At 38.5% G+C, this 24841-nt stretch overlaps 1 protein-coding gene across 1 annotated transcript; it reads right to left on the reverse strand.

The window, feature by feature from the left end:
• Window positions 1–890: 890 nt before the first annotated feature.
• On the reverse strand, window positions 891–24841 carry PIP4P2 (phosphatidylinositol-4,5-bisphosphate 4-phosphatase 2). Its single transcript, XM_053963452.1, has 7 exons — window positions 24658–24841; window positions 18674–18822; window positions 17214–17320; window positions 15391–15514; window positions 9589–9641; window positions 3636–3726; window positions 891–2488 (listed from the first exon to the last, which is right to left on the reverse strand). Exons 1-7 carry the CDS (start codon window positions 24761–24763, stop codon window positions 2345–2347), a joined length of 774 nt encoding a protein of 257 aa, XP_053819427.1. The 5' UTR covers window positions 24764–24841; the 3' UTR covers window positions 891–2344.

The raw sequence follows: 24841 nt of genomic DNA on the forward strand, positions 1-24841 counted from the left end.
CAGAACAGGAATTTTTTTTTTACATTTTAATTTCAGACCAGTTTACTGGATTGATATGTAGTTCAGCACAGAACATCATGACTGTCTATAAACAAGTCTGCTTCACAAATGGCCACATATCCATTGGAGTCCCTCAAAGTCCCATCAGATTCTACCATTACATTTCTTAGCTGGTAAGAACATCACAATTCTATGTACCAGCAGTGGTTGAAATGTAATGGCCTTTTATAGAAATAACTACTGTGTTTTACTTTGCAAAAGGAAGTAGTAGTAAACATTGTGCTAGTACCCTGATCCAGACAAAAGTGAGTTGCTTTGTCCATGTATCATCCATTCTGCTGAAAAAGGTTGAGAAGAAACACAAGACAGGAAATAAAGTACAGCTTAGCACAGGGGAGAAAAGTACAAATTCCTTTGATTCATTAAAATAACATCATACCCAACCCCCTCCCACTCCCACCCTCCCTGAAGTTACAAAAGCAGTGGATTATTTTCTGTATAGCCCTAGCCTACTTTATTTCACAATGTGCAGTGCAGGCAGTATTTTGAAACACAAAGTATCAGGAAAGAGGCAAATGAATACAGCAAATCTCAACAGTGAAGGGATGTAAAAAGCACTAGGAAAAGAAGGGAGTATATTAGCCCATCAGTAAGCCATTGACTCAAGAAAATAGAATCCCAACAGTGGTTTCATCCCTTATTTATGTCCTCACTCTCCCTAAAACATCAAGATAATTGCAATTTGTTATTGCTCTCTTATATTCCTGAGGCTGCCATTTGTCAAAAATGCAGAGCTCACCTTTGGTGTGCAACACTTTTGTGGTTCCTATATCATATCAACAAATTTGTCCACTTACACATTTTTATATACACATAAATAACAAAATACATTTAAGTTTGAATAATAATCTTTATTTCTTTATTAGTTTATTTGTAAAAGTTACATTGTAATCCTGAGCTACTGCTTTTATACATTTAGCGTCATACAAAGACAGATCATTTACAGTTCAATCATTTACATTTATTGTGCTCCAAAATCCTTATCTGAATATCATTTTGACTTAGCAGGAACATAGATAATTTAAATTACATGTATCCCTGAAACATCCATATTAATTTACCCATCTGACCCCATCAGCTAAATTACTAGTTGTCTAAATCACTCAGGACATTCCTTCTGAATTTAGCAAAAACTTGTTTAAAATTATAAAGATGGGCAGTGCAAGAACTGGTCCCTCAATCCTTTGTGAATACATCATTAGAAAAAACTTTCTGTTTCCGTATTCTCTTGGCAAGTCAGTGCTAAATTGATTAGATGTACTTTGATGGAATGGTCCAGCAATAGTTTACTAATTTCCTTATTACAGCAGTTAATGAGAATTTACAGTGTCTCCCTTTGCAGTGACCAGTGTCATAACTCTCCCAAGAAGGGAAAATCTGATGTGATCAGAGGAAAGTTAGAGGTAACCCATCACCGTCTTATTGTCATCTACATGACACTGAAGTTTTACAAACCAAGTCATATGAAATGCTTCCCTTAGACCCTGTAAAGGAACTTGTATGAATAACCAGAGCTAAGTTCCATAATCCGAGCATGGCTTTTAGGATTTGCCAGTTAAAAAAAAAACCAAAACGAAACAACAACCAGAACAAACCAAACCCAAAACCTCAGTTCTAGGATCCTTGAGGAAAAAGCATTTATCCTAACTGAAATCCAACCCTGGATAAATGGAAATTTAATTGGACTACCAAAATAGCATCTCTTTACCTGAAAATCTCCAAGCATACAGTGTTTACAAATGTCTCTCTAGCAACAGTGTCAGTCTTTTAAACACTTACAACTTTCATTTCCTGAATAAGGTCACTATGATCTTAGGCAAAAGATGCAGTAAAGCAGTTCAAGCAAAATGCTTATTGCTTAGGTTTTAAAGCAAGCCACTTGAATATAATTTTAGTTAAAACGTTAAATACAAACGTGAAGCTACTGTAGAAACACTTATAAACACTCTTGCTTTTGAATTCTGATAATCTAGAAAAATGGCAGACGGATTTTAACATAACAAAGGAAATGTAAAACTTAATACTGTCTGTTGAAATAAAATTCAACACCTATAAAGACAGAGTTATGAACATGTAAACACAGCTTTAGTATTCAGAGCTAGGGAATCTAGCAGCAAAACAAACTATTTGCATATTATGTAGTGCAATGAACATTTGTTCTTAGAGACCCCCCAGTCTTTAAACTACTTTGAACAGAATGGAATCCTTACAGGAAAGGTTTTAAAAGTGTCCAAGATGTAATATCCAGAACTACTAGATGTTCGTCTCTAACCTAACAATTTCTCTATGCAAAACTGTGTTCTGGATAGCTGACTTTAATGGCTCCCCAGTAGCAGGCTCGAATGAGGCAGATTAAACCTAAGAGATAAGCAACAGCCCAAGAAACATATGTTGCGTGAAATCGCCTGGCGAAATCTTGTGTACCAACCTAAAAAGAGAAAACAGTAGTGTCAAACATACAGCACTCTCTGTTCTTCAGGGAAGAGCAAGTCATATTAAGGAGAAGCATTTCAGCACCTTTTCAACTCGGGTAAGGGTAAATTAGGTATTTTATTAGCTTGATTTTATAAAACCATAGGATAATTGAGCTTGAAAGGGTGATCAGGAGACCTCTAGTGCCAACTCCCTAGTCAAAGTAGGGTCAACTCCAAGGTCAGACCAAGTTGTTCATGGTTTTAACCCAGCTAGGCCCCAGATAACTCCAAGGACGGAGGCTACACAAGCCTCTGGACAAGTCGAATGGAAAAATGTTTTCACATAATTTTCCAATTCAGTAAGATCATAAAAAAAGAAAATAAATTTGTCTCTCACTGTTTTTATTTCTGGCTTTGTTTTTATTAGGGAACTTGGAAAATCCTTCATAACTCATTTAAGATCACACATAAATAATTATTCAAGTTAAAACACAAGTTAGAGGCATAATGAGAATTACACATATGAATTCACTGGAGATATTTCCTCAAATTAACTTTTCTGGGATTCTCAGGTAGAAAGTTGGCTCTAGTAACCTGTATGAGATACTGGTAAGCCAGATACCATTGGTTCCACTTAACAGAGTAACAACAGACTGAGCCTTCTCATTTGTAAATAGCTTATGAGCTGGTTTTACTCTTTACAGCTTTTACAAATTAAAAAGACTCATACATATTTCTAGTGCTTGGAATCCCATTCACCTCTATTGCACTAGAACTTATATTGCCTATACAGCAACACGTATTTCTGGAAACATGGAAGTTTTGAAAGCTCTAGCAAGAGCAAGATGTTCCAGTATTTCTACAGTGAAGTGAACCATTTTCCATAAAACTGAAGTTTTTAGAGATGAAGAGTCAAATTTAACATCAGAAAAAAGAGATTATCAAAGTGCCACAATACCTTTGTAAAAAAAAATATATATATATCACTTTTCCTGCCTACTCAGATGAAGTCCAGAGTTTTAACAGAGATTACAAAAACCACACCAATTTAGGAAGTTTTACTCAAATGCTGGGAAAAGAAGAGCTGGTCAACTAAGAAAACTCCTTTGAACACACACCCTCCTGCACACAGTTGCAAATTTATCAGGGGACATCACTCACAGTTAATCCAACACCAATGAAGATGCATATCATTCCAATTGTGATATATGCACAGCAGCGCCTCCGTGGCAGCGCACTTCCAACAGAAGAACTGTTAGAAAATAAATGGTATTGTAAATTAAAAGCAAACAAAAAATCCCAAACCCAATCAACCAAGTAACAATCACCACAAAAACCACCCCTACCATCAACAGTAACTGTTCAGTCTCAACAGGGGGATGGAAAGAGAATGGCAATACACCATCTTAAGTTTACAGAGTTGTAAGCAAAGTCTACAGTCATATTACAAAGTACAAGACAGAGTCTTCATTTTTATTTTAAACAACTGTCGGTGATTATCTAGTACCTAAAAATCTAGGTGCTTACAAGAAAGGGAATGGTGTCACACTCACAGTTTGAGTGTGTCTACCTTCTGTACCCACAGTGCACCCCAGTAATTGTCTTGGATAGCCTTTGGATGGCAAAATTCAAGTTTGCTTTTCAGTTCCATGCTGCTTGCAAGACATCTTTCAGACTTTTAGTACATCAGCATATGGCTTCAATACTTCACTGCATCTAAGTAACTGAAAATAACTTCTACCACCCCTACATGTCATTAGTAACAACCTTCACTATCTATTTCTTGGATACTCAATACTGTTCAGTGACTAAATGGCTCTGAAGATAAATACAAATAATTTTAGTCACAGACTTGTAATTTTTTTCCATGTTCAGCATCTCCAAATACTGAAATTCTTTAGGCCATTAAGCCAACTTGAAGAACATGGCAAGTTCTTCTTACTTTTCAATTTCACAGTTCTACCACAATTTACATGAGCTGCACAAATCACTTCTGACAACCAAGGTAAATAAATCCCCTGGAAGTTCTGTCACTTGTCATCTAGACTATGAACTCCAGGACAGACAGCTCTGTCTCTACCTGCTGCATCAAGCTATTACAGTGCTTCACTCAGAATATAAACTGCAAATAGAACATTACATTATTTGTATGTTCTAGAAGCTCAGCATTGTTTAGCAAATACATCTTGAGTCACACATTTGCAATCATATACAGCTTACTAATGAGGAAAATAGGAAGAGTATTTAAGTCCACTGAAACACAGTTAAAAGGACTAGAAGCAGAAGTGCTTTTATAAAACATGTATTATCTATCTTAGAGGTGTTTTGAAGCATCCTGAAGCAAGCTAACATTAGTTATGTACTTCATCCCATTCTGGGAGATAACACACCTTTGGAAACAGTGTAATGCTTTTACTCATCTCATGATAGTTCAACTTATTCAAGATAAATGCATAACAGAAAAAAAGCACTGCTAAACAATTTAAGTAGTACATGCGTCATATGATTGACCAAATTTCTGGCTCCAGTTAATTAACCACACAGCAAGGCCTCATATGCTTAGCATGTGACTAAATTTTTTAAGCATTTGTCTTAGAAAGCTTTCAAATAGATTGCTTTAAGCAGCTTTACTTCAACGTTATTTCTTTACAAGGAATTTCTGAAATGCTCCAAGAGAAAAAAACAAACAAACAAACACCACCACAGTCCTCAAGCTAACACAATGAGCTCCATCTTTCAAGGCAAGAGCTGAATAAAGTGACTACTCACAAGCCACTTTCAGAGGAGCTGGAAAAGTCCCCAAACAGTACTGCTCATTAGCTTCCATGGGGAAATTCCTTCCTTAGCAAAACCTCACAATACATAGTGAATTGGGACCCTGGAGGGTGCCTGGGGTAGGATTAGGGTAAGAGAATTCCCAGTTGGGCAAATAATGGTATCTTACCCTCACACATACACCTCCAAACAGTCCCCCAAAAGCCACTCTACAGCCATTCTAGGAAAGAGAAATGTTGTCCAATTCCAAGTTATATGTTTTAAAAATAATAAAACGAAACTGTAGTTTTATAAAAGGGAAAAAGGGAAGAACTGAGTTTGCCAAAGTGACCTTAGGTTCCCTCCTTTGCAGGATATTGTGGCTGTGTACTCAGAGTTAATTCTATTACAGAGATGGATACCATAGGATAAGCTGGTAAAAATGTCATGTTCAATGTCATGTTCAAAACATACATGGTATTTACTGTGCTGTGTATTGCACACAGAGCCAAAGTTCATTCTGGGAAAAGAGACTTCCACTTTCAGAGCTGACTTACAGTCTTATTTTTGTAATCATAATATTGCTGAGTGTATTTTTCATCCATATTTTTCATGTGTCTCCTCCTATCCAGTAAGAAAGGCTGAGGGAGAAACCATCAACTCAAATACCACAAAATAGAAATGTAAAGAATGTCTCAATTTAGCTGCTTTTCTCTTTCCACAGAAAGCAATGAATAAATAAAGATATTAAAGTTTATACAGTCATGTAAGAGACCTAGGAGTCCAAATAAATCATTATTCATTTTTCACCTCCCAACAGTGATGTTAGCCACTGTCCTCCTCTAGATAGTGAGGCTTTCTCTACCCACCCCAAATTACACATAAAAGCCCCAAATTAACTTAGAATAAAAAAAGTTGAAACTCTATCCCAAAAACCTACCAACAGTGGCAACTTTGACAAGCACATCTGGCAATATTAAAAATGGGATCAAAAGAGCTTTCTTCATATTACAGAAGCAACCAATTAGTTCCACTGTGGGAATATGAGGGAACTCTCTGGAAAGCAGCAGCTCCTTCTTTCTTTCTGAGCTGCTGCTGAGGAAGCAAAGGCACCTGCCAGAACTCTGGACAGCAGCAGATGTCAAATAAAATATAATAAAATATATAATAAAATTATATAATAAAAGATGCCAAATCCAATATTTCATCAGGGAGTAATTAGAAGAGGGGAAAACTGCCACATGAGACCAAGGCTATAAAAGAAGTACCACAGGAAGGTCTCTTGCGCTCCAAGTAATAGGAATTATGACCAGGATTTCAAACATGTTTTTAAGAGGAAAATTAAAATGCCAATATTTTGAAGGTGAACAGCACTGCTGAAATTAGGCCTCCACAGTAGTAATGGGATTCCAACATCTCTCTCTTTCCTAGAAGTCCTTTTTGGGACAAAGGTGTTATAAATTCATTAGGATTCATAATTTTGGCAGACCTTAAAAAGTAAAAGAGATAGGTTCTACAGGAAAAAAAATAGATTTGACATTCTGTAATAATAACCTGTACCATTCAATTCCCTTTCTAGTAACTGAATTAATGAACTGAATTTTCTAGATGACTTAATAGACATCTTGAGAAAGAGAACAGCAAACAAAAAAACAGTTCCTGCTTCTTCATCATTAAATGATAAAATATGAGAAGCTTCCCTGAATCTCTCACTCTTGGAAAATAAGCTGAGAAACATCTGTTATTTAAAAATACAGAAGAGCACTAAATCAGCAAAAATAAACAGTTTCTCCCCCATTTCCAGGTGTCACTATAAAATACAACTGTATCATGACAATTTCCTCATTAGCTACATTTATTTTCCCAATGGAAGTAAGCGCCTGTGTCAGCAGAGCCACTACACATCAGTAAGGCTTCTGCAAACACCTTAGCTATACTGACATGACAGGTTTATAGTCCACTTCCAAAGAGATCTGGTCATTTACCAAATAAGATTTTATTCTCTATAGCACAATTAATTTCCTACATTTCCCAAGTCATTTTGCAAGACAAAACAAGTGTGTCACAAAAAGTTGTATCACAATGGTAGCACATAGATGGAATTATAAACAGACAAGAAGATCCTATTTCCCCCTGCATTCAGATATGAGAGGTTCCTTTGTTTAGGTACTATGAGGCATGATGGTTTTACTTCTCCCTGAACACTATTTCATTATTAACTTTTCCATATAATAACTTCTGATCTCCCCTGCAGTTTTAGAAGACATTCTTGATTTCAAGATCTAGTATTCATCAACCAAATGGAAGGTCACAAACAAGCTATTTGCAGAAATTCACCACAGTTTTAAAAATATTTGAAAGAAAATCATGAATCTGAAAGTGTCAGCCAATGTCTCCTTGAAAAACCTACTGTTGTAGTGATTCAAGGTGCCTTTTGCCTTAGTCTACACTATCCTTTTTTCAGTGACAATTATCAGCTTAATCAACAGAAGGAATTAACAGTTCTACATCTGACTACTCAGCTACTAATGAAAGAAGTTTTGCATTAATAAGATGAAACCCTACATTCCCTTCTACTTGGCTATGCTGACCTCTGACAAAGACCTGGTAGAAAGCAGGTCACCACAGTTATTTATTTCATTGTCATGACTCAAAGCTGTGTCTCACCTATGCTGTGTCCTAAATCCATGTATCAGAAATGTTTATGCTGCTGGAAGTGCAGAACTCCCAACCATCGCATCTCAAATGTGGGAAAACACCAAGCAACTCACTCAAAGCTAAATTACAATATTCCACAGTTTGGATCCTCAGCCCAAGGACGGACATGCCCACTTGTTAAAATTTGTTTTGCATTCTGCAATACAGTTGCCATGCAAGCTGTAATTATCACAAATTGCACTGCAGAGAGGCTCCCACTTTCCTGCATACGGATAGCATGCTTTGCACTTTATGGAGGAGAACACTACAAAAATCTTTGAGTTCAGCTGGAATTTAAAACAGAAGCAACATTAATCAACAGAGGACAGACAAAAAGAACACATGCTCTGACTTTTGACTGTTGCTTGGAGCATAGTTTATTTTGCTGCTGTTATTGTTAGGGTTGGGTTTTTTCTTTGGTTGGTTTTTGTCTTTAAGGTTAAACAACAAATTACACTGACCTAAGGAGTGTCAAGACAAAAGCCAAGTCAGCTAAGAAGGGTGGCATAAAATATAAAACACAATTGCAATTAGTTTTAAAATAAACCAAACAGCAAAACTCCAACCCCTCCTCAAAGATTGAACGGACTTAACGTGCCAGTACACACACCCCTGCAAAGCAGCATCTCATCAAGACTGACATTATTTAACCTAAGCAAATTAGAGCATATCCACAACTCCACATCTGGTCAGTTACACCTCTGAGGTTAAACACAGCACCAGACTGACTTCTCAATCAAATACTCCAAAGAAAAGGCCATGCCCACACCTACAGTACATTTATCCTACGCTTTCTCCTTCCTAAGGGACCTGCTAGTAGTTTTCCTACAACATTTAGCACAGCTGAGGTTCTCCATTCCCAGTGGAAAACACATTTGTTTCTTTAACTAGAAGTCACACTTGCCTGTCAAAGGAAGACAAATATTTAAATATATCAGCAGGACATGAATGTCTCTGAAGTAATATTTATGTCTTATTTCACACCCTGTGGCTGAGATCCCATACGAATTTCAAGTATGGTACTAGTGCAACAATTCAAATTAAGAATTCCTGAGCTCAGATAAGAAAGGCCAAACAAACACTCAAAAAGAGAGGCCCAAAAAACCCCAAACCAAAAACCTTACAGCTCTTGTATTCTAATTTTTCTTGTTCTTCTTGAAGTAATAACAAATGAATAGACAAGTTATTCCACAGTCATTCACAAACATTAAACAAGCTAATGCATTAAGATGCTTAACACAAGTTAGTTGTTGAGTTTATAGTTTCAGTAAACCCTCTTTCAAATTAAGACAAGATTATTTCCTTTCCTCCCTTTACAATAAAGCAATTCAAGTTCTACCTCTAAAGATGACATCTGATTACTAGTGTATGAAGAGGTAAAATTTCAAGGACATAAAATGTTAATTTTAACAACCTATTCCTGTCTATTGTTAGTAGCTTATTTTGGCCTCTATCAATTCAGAGATTTTCATAAATGCAAGTGGATATGTCAAAGCTACTGATTTCTGCATGAAGAATGGAGAATTCACGTGCACACAGTATCTTCAGCCTTGAAGTTCAGATGAGTACACCAATATAATCAGCACAGCCAACACAAAGACTTACAGAAGAAACACTGGCTACTTCACTGTAATTTACATAATCTTGCTTTCAGAGAACTTACATTTTTTTGCAGTGTGGGCATTTTGCTAGTGTGTTAAACCTCAGTTCCATCCACTGTAAAAAGAGAAAAAGTAAAAGGTTGAAAAGCAAACCTGAGAAAATGTTTGTTGCACTTAATGTTAAATGTCACTAGGAAAACATTTTGCTTCTCAGACTCTTTGACTTGTTTTTTGTTTTCTTCTATAAATGGGATGCCCTTTTGTCAATGGCAACATTGGATGTGGATTCCCATGTGAACATTTCCCATGACTTGCCTTACAGTATTACAAAATTTGCTTGACATAATGTGGTTGCATCCACAGGCGTAGTATGGGCAACATTATAATATTAATAGGTTTTCTTCTCTTACTTAAACACTATGAATATATCCTGAATAAAAATAAGTGTGCTTTCTTTGGCACAATTACAGACAGAAGTATTTTCCAATCTTTTCCCAACCCTTGCATCATTTATGAAAATTAAGTTATGGGTATACAGAAAGATGTTTAAAGAATATTTAAGAAAGCAGATATCAGGTTTTACATCAATGAAATAGAGAACACTACTGGCTACTTTGTATGACTGTTAAAAAGATGATATGTACAGCTGTACATGGTAGGGTCACCCCATCCCACACTCAGATTAAAACCTAAGTAAGAAACAGTCTTAGTGAAAGCAATGCCTAGAACTAACTCAACTGGGGGATACAAAGCGATATACTCAAAACCAGCAGGTTCTGCTAAATTTCGTTTTGTGATAATGCAAGCATTAAGCAAGCATTTTAAACATGTTTGCCTTGATCAAGGGAATAAGGCTCTTTTTCCTCTCCCTGTAAGCAGTTATTTTCTAACTGCAGCTCTCTTCCCTTGCCTTTCTCAAGTGGAGGGTAGTTGGAAGTTTTCTTGGTGATGCAAAAAAAACAAACACATCGCAAGTTAAAAGCAGGGGAAGAAGCCACAGTGCAGATCCCCAGTGCCTCCATGAGGCCCTGCCTTATCTCTGAGAAATCTGAAGTTGTCCTAATTTAGTGAAAGTGTTATAACTGCTACAGCCACAACTCAAAATCAGAGCCCATCCTCGTATGGAAAACAGCACCAACCTACAGCAAGCACCATTTAAATGCTGAGAAGAAATTAATGATTTAATGAGCAAAGATGTGTCTTCTCATGCCTTGTCGGTATGAAGAGATTTTGCTGTGAGCAAGGTTTCGAACTGTGGTATTTATTGAGCATTTTCCTCTTGAGTATCTCCCTCAGTTTTTTTTTTTTTTTTTTTTTTTAACTTGGGGATAAATCTCCACTAAAAAGAAATCCATCGTTTATTTTCATGTTCTGAAATATCCATTTACACATTTACAGGACAACTATGTAACCAGTATTATTTGTTTACAAAACTTGACCAAACTGATTTAGCAGAGTTTTATTTTATTCCTTAATAAAAATTCTGTAATGCTCCCTAACCAAGCAAAGCTTTTTAAGAGCATTAATTCTACTTCCACATTCCTGGCAGAGGAGCAAGTTAAGTATTTTTCTGCATACCTTTCAAAAACCTACTCAATTTCTCTTAATTCTACACAGTGAAAGTGGGATAAAATGCAATTGTCAGTTTTGGAGATGGAGAGAGACCTCACCAGAGCAGTTATTTCAGCTTTTTAAACTGCAACTCCAGAAATAAAAGGAAGTCTAATTCCAGGATCTATATTTTACCTAATTGTAATTCAACTTCACTTTTATACACCAGTTTCAATTCTATATCACAGTGTAGGCAACTCCATTTCCTTGGCTACTCATTAATGATCTTTCCAGAGTTTTAAGATTTCTAATTATTAGCCCAAATTATTAATGGCTACAAACTCAAATGCATTTGGGCTCCAATTATTGATGGAAAAAGGAGTCAGCAATAATCTGTTTTCATTGAGAGATACCTGGAAACAACAAAAGCAGTAGCTGTTATGATGCCTTTTATACAAACCAGAAGTATTTGTAGAAAAAGAGCAAAACTGTGACAAGACTTTCAAAGTACAAGAACTCAAATCATATTAGCACAGTGGGGGAAGGTTATGTTTGTGTACATTCTAAATCATGATTAAGCTGGCATTTTTTACCCATACACCAGAGTGCTTTGAAGTACCTAATATTGATTCATGTTGTTAAGAAGTTAGTTACATGAAATTTAGCTCTCTGTTGAGAATACAATGATTTTTTTTTTAATTGTAACAATACAATATACAGCCCAAATCCCTGGTTAGATGTACTGAAACACAGATGAAGAGATAAGGAATACAAAACTCATCAATATGTCAACTGTGGACAAAACCAGACATCCATCAAAGGAATGATTAGAAGAATAGTCAGACATTTTCCTTCAAAGCCTACAATAGTTCTCAGTGCATTCAACACAAGACAGTGAAAAAAAAAAAGGCCAAAACAAAACAAAAGACATATGTACATAAATACATACACTGCCCTACATACAGCTACTGATGCAAAAGAAGCTTCCTCTCCATTCCCTTCTGGTCCTTTGGGAAAGCAAAATACTTTCACAAACTAAAACATATCTTATTTTTCTGAAAAGTTTAATGGGTTTTCTATTCAATTATTTCAGAAGAAATAATTTTCATATTTGATTACTTTAAAAAAACAAAATTGACAAAGCATAGTGCTTAGCCTGTAGCTTCCATAGCTTGTTCCTGGCTTCTTGTCCCTGAGGTCCCTCCGAAAACAGGACAGTAGCAGGAAGATGGCAGACAGGGGGAGGACACAGGGACAGCCCTCCTTTGACCACCATTTCTAAAGGCAACTCAGCCACTCACAGCCACAGACCACAGCAGGTAGAGGTCCCTCAGAGAGGAGTAGCAGGGAATGACTTACTGCTGGCAAAAAAGAGTAACTGCACAGCCCAAGCCCAAAAGCTCTCAAAACAGCTCAAATGAGAGCAAACTCATATTCAGCAACACAGTTAAACCTCCCTCTTCCTGCCCTCTTTTTCTATTCTATCCCTTTTTCCACTTGTCAAGTCCAAACCTGCCAGAAACAGTAGAAACCTTAACACAGAAAGAACTTCTATCAGGTTACCAAGGGAAAAAAAAAATCTGATTAACAAGATGTGAAGTATTGATAGTTTGGCTACAATTTCACTTCAGTACTAAGCCATTCTTCCAGCTGAGACAGAGAAACTTTAAGGCACTCCATAGCAAGGAGTGTGGTTTTCATAATTTGTGAAAAGCACTCCACCATGTGCAGAGGCAAGCAAAACACAGTCATGTTTTCCAATGGAAAAAAAAGGTTGTGAACAAGCTGATGCTCTTAGAAGAACACAGAACATGACAATTCAACTTTTCCATCCCAAGGATTCTAGCTTTGCTTGTCTATTTTATTTATTTTTAACTGCCAAGTAAAGTAAAAGGGATAGCCTACTGAGCTGCTGAGAGATGTATCTAGCACTACGTATTTTCTTCACAACATGGAGATATCAAAAGGCAGAAATACTAACTCAAAAACTGAACTTCCAGGCTGGCCAAAACACTTTTTTGTTGCTTCTCTGCTCATTCTCAAATCCAAGCAATTTCCTGATTTTTCTTAACTAAAAATTTTATTTTTCAGAATCTCAGACATAATTACAGAAAAAAAGTGGAAGCAAAAGACTGGTGGGAAAGCTGTGTAATATGAGGTAAAAAACACTTTGTTTCCTGATAACTCAGCATAAAAAATTAGCAAGCTTCCAATTTCTAATGGTTCAGAGAGTTGCTTTTCAACATATCATGAAGTGACAAATTGATCTTATCCTGGCAGACAGGACTACAAAGTTCAAAATGTTGCAGTTCCCTAGAAGATATGAACTTGCATATACAAATCCCAAACTAGAAAACTTAGCCTTTTAAGGCATAATCTAGTAGTTATGGGCAAATCCAGACTTTATGGATTTGGTTTTTTTCCCTTATGTTCACCTGAAGTAGTTCATAGTGTAAACTGCAAAGTTAAACTGGACTGTACTTATATAAAGTAAATAGGTGATCAAGACAAGTAAAACTCCCATGCCTGTGAAAGTCCCTCCAGATAGGCCAAAAAGAAAAGGCAAACAGAAAACCCACCTCAGCTATCTTCAGTTTCAGACTACTGTTCTTTAGCAAGGGTTATAAGAAATTATGTGGTTTTTAATATATAGGCTGCATTAATAGACAGAATATTTCTAAAGCATCTCTCTAACTGCTCTCCAGTTAGCACATTACTTGTACATTCCTCATCGTATTCCTATTTCCTTTCAGGAAAAAAAAAAAAAAAAGAAAAAAGAAAAGAAAAGAAAGAAGCATAAGGGCCATCTCCAGCTCCCTGCACTCATCACTTACTATAATAGTGAAGACATTACAGCACACCTGTCCTGGATTCAGATTCAGCTGGGAGTATTAATTTTCTTTTTAATAGCTGGTACAGTGCTCTTTTGGATTCAGTAACAATGTTGGTAACAAGCTAAGGTTTTAGTTGTTGATAAGCAGTGTTTACCCTAAGTCAAGGACTTTTCTGTTTCCCATGCTCTGCCAGCAAAGAGGTGCACAAGAAGCTGAGAGAGAGTACTGCCAAGACAGCTGAGCTGAGTTGGCCAAAGGGATATTCTATACCATAGAACATCACGTTTGATGGGAGTTGGCTGGGAGATAATGATCACTCCTGGGGCACTGGCTGGGTCAGCAGGTGGTGAGCAATTGTATTGAGCACCACTTATTTCTCTTGGGTTTTAGTCCTCTCTTTTCATTACTATTATCATTGTTATTATTATCATTAGCAATATTCTTTTTCCATTTCAATCATTTAATTGTTTTTATCTCAACCCACAATTTTTACCGTTTTCCCAGTTCTCCTCCCCACCAGGGCAGGGGGGCTGGGTGGTGTTTGCAGTGAGCAAGCAGCTGCATGGTACTTTAGCTGCTGGCTGGGGTTAAGCCACAAAAGCACCTCACTGATCCATAAACCTGAAGTGACTTGAAGGCACAAGCCTATTCCATTACAGAGCCTACCACAAGCCAACCCTTCTCTCCCTGCTGGTACAAGATGACATTGAATGGCATCCCCCAAGCTTCCCTTTTCCTTGCACAACATGCACTTGAGTATTCTCTGATCTTAATGTCTCTCATACTCCTTTGTTTCAGGAATGTGCTACCTCTCTTGTGACTTGTTTTCTTTAACTGTACCCCTTATCTAGTAATTTCCTACAACTCACAAACCTGAAAGAGATTCAGTCACTGCTGGATGATGAAGCCAAAACTAGCTTACTTGTATATTGCAATCAAAATTCAAGTGTGCCAGCACCTTGTCCATTTAGAAGGTTACAGAGAGTTTAACAGCAGAAGAGCATTTGTGCATCCTTCCACTTCAAAAATGGGATCAATTGGCACTCTCACAAATCAACCAAAACCTCTAGTTCTCCAACAACCTACAGATAAGCCAATGGCAAGTCCCATAATCAACAGCTTTCTGGGGCTCATACAGCAGTGACAGAACTGCTCTCTTGGCCACTGCAGAACACAGCCACCATTGCAAACCTAAACAGAACCTGGAAGACCAACTTCCTCTTCCAGCACTGCCCACTCTCACATCACGAAACAATAAGACATGGGCTTTAACACATACAGAAAGACTGTTAAAAAGTTTTCTTGAAATACATATAAAGATAACTAAATACAGACCAAACACTCATAATAATGAGTAAAGAAGTTTTAGTTCCTCAATAATGCCAGAGACTGAGGCAATACACTCTTAAAACTGCTTACAACAAACAGCTTGAGGGATAGCACAGTGAGGCAAGAAGGAGAATCTGATGCTTTACTTACAAGGAATGTATTTCCACAGTGCCCACACACCACTCTAGTTCCATCTGGTGGAACTGGCAAGGCAGGTTGAGCTGGCTGCTCCTCTGGAATCAGCATTACTGGACCAAGAGTAATGATGCGTCTACTGTGTTAAGAACATTAGATACACATGTAATTAAGTTAGCGAAAGAGAAGGACAATGTGTTCAAGCAATTAGCTCAGTCACTACCAAATATTTTTTTACATGTTTAAACTATAATCTACTTGTTAAACAGCTGATGCACCCAGTTTTGGTTGCTCTCCAAAGCATTTTCAGTTTTAAAAATATTCTCTTTCCCTATAAGATCAGCCATAGAAGCCCAAACCCAATATCGAAGACCTGAAAGCATATGACAGACACGCTCCTCAGAAAAATGAAAACTTAATACCCAGGCTGAGCAAGCCTGAGAATTGAAATGTAAGTACCCATGTGAAACATGTAGAAAGAGTAAGGATCTTCCATAACCTAGTTCTCCTTCCCACACTACTGACAACCACGTCAATATAAGAAGCATATCCATACTTGTACAGTAAAAATTCCATTCAAATTGAATAAACTAAAAAGGAAAACCACCCTAGGTTGGCTAAATAAAATCTATTTACTATAAAGTTAAGTATTTATGTTCAGTATGTCGCCAGTTTAGTTACACAATTTGTCAGTCCAAAACAACAGTACCCAAATTAACCAACTCAGAACGAGGCTTCTTAGAATGAAAAAAGTGAAGGGGAAAATTAAAGCAATATTTAATTTGCATTGCATCTCTTCCATATACAACCAAAATTGTATTGTGAATGGTTTTCCTTTAATCTGGAGTCTTCCATTTAGGTCACACTCCCAACTTTCTCCTTCAAAGTACACTACACCAATTTTGCTCAGTTTCTAGCAAGACAAATACACAGGCTGTCTAAGGAAAATTGCTTGCACATATGATTTTGAGACTATTTTAATGAAGTTAAGAAACTTCTAATTTAGTTTAGTTACCAACCATGTGATATATTATAACTGAACTATCCCATGAACATTTTTGCACTCTGAGAAAATGTTTGGAAGTCCTACCCAACCAAGTGTTAGTAAAAATGAGTAATTCCCACAAGTCTCAAACTATGTTTCAAAACCAGTATGGCCAATAGACTGGTGACTAACTAGGGCACTTGGTGGGGTAGAACTCCCCTCCACATATCTGCAGACTCAGCCTTCCTCCCCATTTCTCCTGTTAGAGCTGCACCACTTCCAACCAAACTCCTCCTACCTCAGTGGAATCTTTAACACTTTAAGCCCAATGGTAAGAGCAATCACTACGGCAACCACAATTGCTTCTTTTATAACAAGTGTGCACATTAAAATTGAGAGCTGAAAGGAGAATGAAAACTCAGCATAACTAAGCTACTACTCCATCTCCCATCTCACTCCAAATCCCTACTCTGAACTTAGCCAAGTGAGTATTCTGTGTGGTTACAATAACTAAGTCTCCAAGAAATTATGAATGTTAAGTACCAGAAATGAGAAGTCAATTTTCTTCTATTGTTCTTTATATTACTTTTGCCTTACAAGTAGTTATATAATGGGACACACACATCTGAGACTTAAAGAAAATGAAGAAACTTTTTTCTTCTTTAATTTTAAAAAATATATTCAAAATGGACACTAGCACTACCTGTGTCTGCAGCAATTCAGTAATGCTCTGTAAGTGTCCATGTAAAGAGACCGAGGCTTTGAACCTCTTTTAGTTTTAAATACTCAACTCAAAGACAACAGTTGCTTTAGAGAAAACCATCTCAAGGCACTGTAAGTGTTTTATTCTTACCAGTTTGGTCTTGGACAGCCTATTTTCCGAGATGTATCCTTACAGATAAGGAGACAGTTACATTGACATCTAACATACTTCTTCCCTGAAGGAGGATTTTTGATTGGCTAAACAAAAAAAAAAAAAAACACCAGAGAACACACATGAGAAGTCATAGCAATTCACTTTTTTCCACATAACAGGAAGACAAAGCAGAAAAACTTCAGTGAAAAGTTCTTGTTAACAGAAATATACTTCCTCTTACAGAAGAAACTTCAGAGTCAACACAAAATTCAAATTTTTTTCTTTCTTAAGAAATGAAAATTTCCTTAGTAGAACAAAAAATTTCTGCAAACTCATGGAAAAACATTCGTATTTTAGCAATGACAATTCAAGGCTTCAGTTAAGTTTGTTTTTTTTTTAATGTGAGTTTAAATGGTGATATATTTCTAAAAAAAAACACCCAAAACCAGTCAAAACATCAAACAACCCTTCTTGCCTGGTACAATGGCTTTATTCAACAGTGAAAGGATCACAGTCTGTTTCTTGGTCACTAAGAGACTATGAAGGCATCACCGAACTGTAATCCTATTTCAAACTGTACTGAAATTATCTTTCTCCAACCTGGGAGTCAAGTTTCAATGTCCCTTTCATGCAGCAAATCAAAAGGTGCACAATACTTTGTTTGGCTTGAAACATTATATATTGGACAGGAAAGTGACTATCAGTGGCAGGTTCTCTACTCTCTAAGTGGAAAAAATTTCCTGCAGTTTTAAAGCTTCCTGCTTTCAGGACATAATTTTAAATTCTTTTCATATAACAAATATATAATAAATCCATGTAATAAATCTAATCCAGTGTTTTTCATACAAATGCTTGCAGAAGCTATGGAGCACTGCAGTATCACATCCCAAAACTAAAACTGTCAGGAGGAAAAAAATAAAAGGAGGAAGCCAAATAGTGAAGACTTGAATTAAGAGGAGAAGAAACAAATAGGTCTGTTATCACTGGAAAAGAACCTAGGACTTAAACACTTCAAAGTTGTTTTACTGTGGTCTTTTACAAGCTAACCAAGTGACTGAATAGTATTTCAGGAGAAAGGCATTTATCCATGGAGAGGTGCGGGTTCATTATTTGTTTCTCCCACACATAGAATAACTCAATTCTACACTGTTCTTCATCCCATCAAAACCAATTATATCCTTCTTTACAGAAGAGTAATTACTTAAATGACATCTTTGCTTTTTGTCCTCCTCAGGAGACATCCTGCACAGCCAGCTCGACCACATGAAGATTTATTCTAACTGCTTGTGACCACCCTCCTGCCAGCATGCCTCCACCTCGCACGCCAGCCACACTGGCAGTCAACTGGGCTGGCTTGTCCTTTTCCTTAGGGGTGGCAGGAAGGGACCCAGCTGGTCAGGTGAGGACATCAGTACTGCCCTCAGTGCCCCCCACAAAACACCAAAAATCCATTTTACCGTAGCTTCATTGCAGACTGTGCATTTAACCACATGTTGGTGTAGCTTGCCATCTAAATTGATTAGTGACTGGCACACACGGCAGTTTATCACAGGAACATTGCTGGCATCTGGACTTGCAATGGCAGTGTACGGAGGGGGAAGCTCTGCTGCAAGAGACAAAGAAATCTCAGCTGAAAAACCAGAGGATCCTAAAACGCTTCCAGCAAGTATCATTTCCAGCAGTCACAGGCTCAAAAAAGAAAAAAAAAATCCACACCTCAAACTCAGTGCTTAGTATAAACATAGAACAAAACTAAGTTTGTTTTCTTCTTCTCCACAACTTCTGTGTACACAAACACCACCCATAGTTACAGGTAAAGCAAACCAGCAACACAAACATACAGTAAATCACCCCAGAAATCTGGATCCAACAGAACTCATCTATGTAACTTTATTTCACACCAACCTTTTGCAGTCCACAGAAAATGCATGGAGAAAAAACACTAAAAAACCCCAAACCTACTACAGATTAGTAGAGACTGGCTTTTGAAGAAAAAGATCCCAGCAAATAAAAAAAACACAGGTAGGAAGAGTCACAAACAGCATTCACAAATATCTAAAAAGACTGAAATACAGACAAGTGTTTATCATATATTAGAAGATACTACAGGTAAAAATACAAAAAAGTCCTGTTAAGAAAACAGGTCTCAGGAAGTGGCATGAAATGCTTCTTTTTTGAGTACAACAGCAAATATATGCTGTCTCGAAGAAAAAACCCTGAAGTCGCAGAGTTTCTGCTTTTAAGGGTTCCAGATATTTTTCTTGTCCAGGAGCCAAAGTACCAATGCACAAGAAGGTCTTCAGTCAGTCTGGAGAGGCTGACACTAGGAAGGCTTTAATGGCCTCAGGCCTCCAGGGAAGAGCAGACTTCAGACTCCAGCTTTGTCAGTCTTGAGCCCACAACCAAACAGGGAGGAAACACTGAAGATTCTCTGAGGCTTAAGAATCCATGGAATGAAAATAATTCAACACAGCAATCTCTCACAAGCTTATCACCACAATTCTTTGGCATATAATAGCACTGACTTTTATTTCATCAAGAAGTTCAGGACTTTTCAGGTAAGCAAATACAGAACAGGCATATTCAGTAGTTCATACTTAGCTTTTTTTAATACTAGTAGTTCAAAATGCTCTGCAGCCTTGGGCTTCAATAAGTTTTTCAAAAATTACATCCAAGCAGCTAACAAAATCTTCAGAGAAGCAATGAGAGATCAGCCTACTTCCCATTTACCAACAACACTGAACAGACCAATATCTGCTGGAGGGTGGTGAGGGAAATCACAGGCTGCTATCAAAGCTGACAAGCCCAAGTATTAAATTTAAGCCTGTAAGAAAGCGCTCATCACTCCTCCACTGTCTTGAAGTGAATGTCATAAGCTGGAGGGATGTAAGAAACCCTGTCTGCCCTTCAGATCCAAAAGTCATCACACACCTTTGAAATGCATGCTGAACAGCCATGCTGCTATTGCTCTTTGCTACTTGGTCTATATATGACCCAGACCTGTGCTTGATTTTAACTCACAGAGGCAGCAGGAAGAAGATGGATACCTTGAGAGTCTCAGAATCACATCTAATATAAGTGAGTTATTTCAGATGAGAAACAAAATTAACTTATATGCAGCAATACAACTCTGAATTCATGACACTAACTGATGCTCTGTTTCTTGAGGAAGTGAACTTTGCACCTTCAGCTCTGATACATTACTTACAAAAAACAACATCCTTAAGAAGTATCAGGAAACAGTACTGTTATTTCTTCTGTTTGTGAGGAAATACATTCTGAAAAAATGCAGCATCAAAAAAAAATTAAATATCAGTATTTTGCAGTACTGTGATACCCTATTTTAAGTAAAGCTGCCACACACAGGACATGAGACATTACAAGACATTAAAAAACAAACACACACAAGACAAAACCCTGAGCCACACACTTTGGCAAGTAGAAACAAGCTCAAGCCTACCAGAGCAGTGCAGAAATCAGGTTAGAGTAACCATCGTGGCAAAGTCAAGGCTGCTCCAGTGGGTTCTGGCAGTCAGCACACTGCTTAACTGCTCCTGCAGTGAGCAGCTGACACTTTCTGGCTAGGGGAACAGGCAGCCAGAAAACAAAAGGCATGTTCCAAAGACTAAATACCAGACTCTCTGTCAAGACACCTCTACAGTTCACTCCCAGCTTTAAGGTTGCTTTTCTGAAAAGCAACAATTGTTTTACAAAAGTTCTTGACTTTGTCCTCTCCATTTAAAGTGTGACAGGTCAATTCTGTGAGCTGGGAATAGGGTGCCTGTACTAAGGCAAGCAGTATCTTTAAGGGTACCAGAAAGCAAAGAGACACACAGCTACAAACATTTCCGCTTTCCACGATCCTGAACACTTGAAAAATTGACAACCATACCTTCTAGACATTTATAATTTTCTATACCCATTTCCAAGCGATTACTCTTATGAAGCTGGTAAACCGAGGTGTGTGAGCCCCTACACACAGTGCCAGCCACTTCTTCAGCCTCATACTGGAGCTGCTTGGCTTCCAGGTAAGCAGCCTCGCTGTTCTTGTCCTGCTGGCTCAGCAAATATCAGAGAGCAAGAGAATAATGGCTGCTTTTCAGAGCCTTGCTGCAGCAAATAACATTTGCTGCGGAGCAGAAAGCATGAGGTATCTTGGCACTGCAACCTTCATGCTCGAAGAAAACATGCATTTTGAAGAGGTCCAAAAAACAAACCAGGAGAAGCCACCAAAATTAAATATAAAGGAAAGTATATTGGGGGAGAATAAGTGGATGGGGGATAGTAGAAAGGAAAATAAAGATATTGTCTCAGAATTAGCTGTTCATTACCCTTAATAAAAAGGTTTCAAAGCACATTAGCATACTTTGGTATGACTTTTTTTTTTTTTTTTGACAGCTTGAATTTCAGGCTAACTATAATATCTAAAACCAGTTCATAAAGGTCTGTCAGTCTGTCATGCTGGACATGACTGGGTGGTAGGCAAGCTTCACATACACACCAGGAGACATGTAATTAGATAGTGAATTCCCTGCTGCTGACATACCAGTTTACAGCTATATTATCAATTTTTCTTTAAAAAAAAAAAGAAAACAAATAAAAACCACACACACACACAAAAAAAAAAAAAAAAAAAACAAGAAAAACCCAGTCAAACAAAAAAACTCCAACAGTAATTAGTTCAGCAAGATTAGCAAAGTGTCCTACCATGCAGTACTTCTGACTCCCTGTTCATCCCTACAGAACAGCGATGCAATGGAAGATATCCCATTTGCAACCTGCGAAATTCCTTGTGGTGCTTGTGCACTTTCCTCCCCTGCTAGCTGAAGGGTGGAAACCACAGAGAATCGCTTGCAGCCTACCAGGGTCACACAGAAATTAATTTTATTTGATAAAAAAAAAATAGCTCTTTATCATGGCCTGTGAGGGGGTGGGTAACAGAAAAAGTTTAATGATTGATGTCAGAGATACATTGTTAAAAACTAAGAAATCCTGGAAAAGGCCCAAAAACCCTAAAAGAAACAAAAAAGCACTGACTAACCATCCTACTACAGGGAACAGAACGGGTAGTTTCACCCTTTGTCAATGTTGTGAAAAGTTTCTTAAATACTGTGGCCTGCATCCACACTTAAAACATTTTTTTTGCTTGCTTGCATCATTAAGAACACTGAGCCATTACCAGGATTCAACCATCCACCAAGTTTACACAGGGAAGGCTCATCTGGGTCTCAGCTGCAGCTCAGCAAGGGAAGAGAAGGCTACCTTCAAAACATGGTCTCTCTAATTTAAAGTTCAGGATGATATATTGGGCACAGTAGATAATTAAAGGGATAAACCTATTAATGTACATTCAAGTGGTAGTTTTGACACAAAGGGTTTCTTCCTTCTTCCTCTGCCACTCCATCACTATCCAGCTGATGTTAATCAAGGAAGCTCTGCAGAAAGAGTTTGCTTTGGAAGCAAAGCCAATTCTTCCACAGGAATGATTCTTCCCTCTAAGTCTAGCCTTGTGCTAGGGAGAGAGACGAAGTCTGCCAGTCAGCTGGAAAGGCTTTAGCTTGCATAGATCCTTTCACTAAGGAAAGCCGACAGAGCAAGGGAAGTAGAGTTATGGGCCTGTGCCAGAGCTCTGCTGAATTCTGTTCCACAGCTGTCTTTCTGAGAGTTCTGCAGAGCAGTTCTCAAGTGCTACCTAATATGTTTGCTCATGGACTGATCAAACAAGAGATATTCAACATTCAAGAAAGCTCTATGTTGGTTCCTCCTCATTTTTGGGAAGAAACCACTTATCTCAAGCACCACATCCCACCACAGGTGCCCAACCAGATATCTCAAGTAACAGATGCCCACTGAAGGCATAGGAGGACATGGCTCCCAACTGAAATGAGCATTTAGAATCCAGCTCATTTCCAGGTCATGGGTTTTACCCTGGGGTCAAACAAGAGTCACTAATTTAATGCATTTTCATTACTTTTTAAATTTATAAGGACTTAAAAAAAAAAAAAACCAACCAAACATCAAAAAACAGACTGAAATGTATGCAAAAGTAATGATTACAGGATAAGGATCACGAATAATAAAAATATCAAACCCCAGAATGTAAACTAAGGTAGATATAAGGATTTTTAATTTTTTTTTACTTGGGGGATAATGCAAATACTAAAAAATTGATGGCAAACAAACACCAAAGAAAAAGCCAAAGCATCCAGCCTCTGCTGTTTTTTAAGCCAATATTCCTTTGTCTAGTTCAAATCAAAGTAAACAGTCAACACCAGCTACAGCCCTAACTGAAATACATTTCCATATCAAGATAAGAGAACTAGCTTTCTACAAGGTTAAACATAATTCTAAACAGACAGATGCTCACTCATTCTAGTTACATGCATGTCATGAATCTATACAGTTAATAGAAATCATTAAGAAAGGGCCAACACACTGGATCTACTGAGATAAGAATTGTAATCTTACATTTTAAAGGGTACTGCTAGCAAAGCTACACTAATCTTATTTAGTCTTCATTCCTTCAGCTTTCTCCACACCTCAATTTCTGCGCTAAAACGTTTAACTGAAAAAAAAAAAAAACCCAAAGGAAAAAAAAAAAAAAAAAAAAACCTAGTAATGTACTTTGGTAACATCCTGATTTGTATTTTCTAAGTAATTTTCTCCACCTACTAATTAAATAGTCAGTATTGATCAACAAGACGATTTTTCCTAAGTCTATGCAAGAGAGATAATACCATATAATTATGCCACAACTACAGATCTGTAACCGCAGTATCGGACTTGCTTTAAAAATAAAGCCATGACCAGCTATGGCCTTGAAACGTGTTTGCAAGGACATCCTGGTGGTTTTGGACTCCAGCTACCACAGTGCACCGAGTCCCTTCGCTATTCCGACGCGACTGCCAGGACAGGCGCTGACCACACCTGGGCACCCCGGGCTGAGGCACTGCCACGGTCCCCGGCCATGGCGCCCTGCGCGCTCGGCTCCGCGCTGCGCCCCTCCTGCAGCCGCCTGTGCCCAGCTGAGCTGTTCTCAGCTCCGGATCTTCCACTTAATCCTGCTCCTAATTAATGGGGAAACCCAAGCCCAACAATTACCACGCAAGCTGCGGCATGCGAGCGAGTTATAATAAGCAGACCGGTTCGGGCTTGTTCTGCCCCTGCAAACAATTATTTTAATTTCTTTTATTTTTCCTCCTGAGCCGCTCAGGCCGGAGCGCGGCGGGGAGCACGGCCTGTGCCAGGCATGGAGCGGCGTTACCTGTTGTTCCCCACCGGCGAGGGCGGGGCGGGGGCTCCCCCGCCGGCGGCCCCCGGCCCGGCCCCGCCGCCAGGGCGGGGGGAGCCCCGCACCGCCGCACCCGGGCGGAGGCGCCGCGTCCCCCGCCAGCCACAGCCACAGCGCCAGGGCCGCCCCCCGCCCGGCACAGCGCCTTACCTCGGGGACTGCTGTCCGGCAGATAGGGCGGCGCGGTCGGGGTGACATTGCCGGAGCCGGGCGCGGAGAGCAGCGGGGAGCGCTCGTCCACCCCCTCGGCGGCCATGGCTGCGGCGCGGAGGGCCCTGCCCGCTGCCGGGCGGGGAGGCGGCCGGGCCGGCGGCGCCGGGGAAGGGGAAGGAGC

This window comes from Vidua chalybeata, chromosome 1 (assembly GCF_026979565.1).
Source record: "Vidua chalybeata isolate OUT-0048 chromosome 1, bVidCha1 merged haplotype, whole genome shotgun sequence".
Taxonomy (NCBI): domain Eukaryota; kingdom Metazoa; phylum Chordata; class Aves; order Passeriformes; family Viduidae; genus Vidua; species Vidua chalybeata.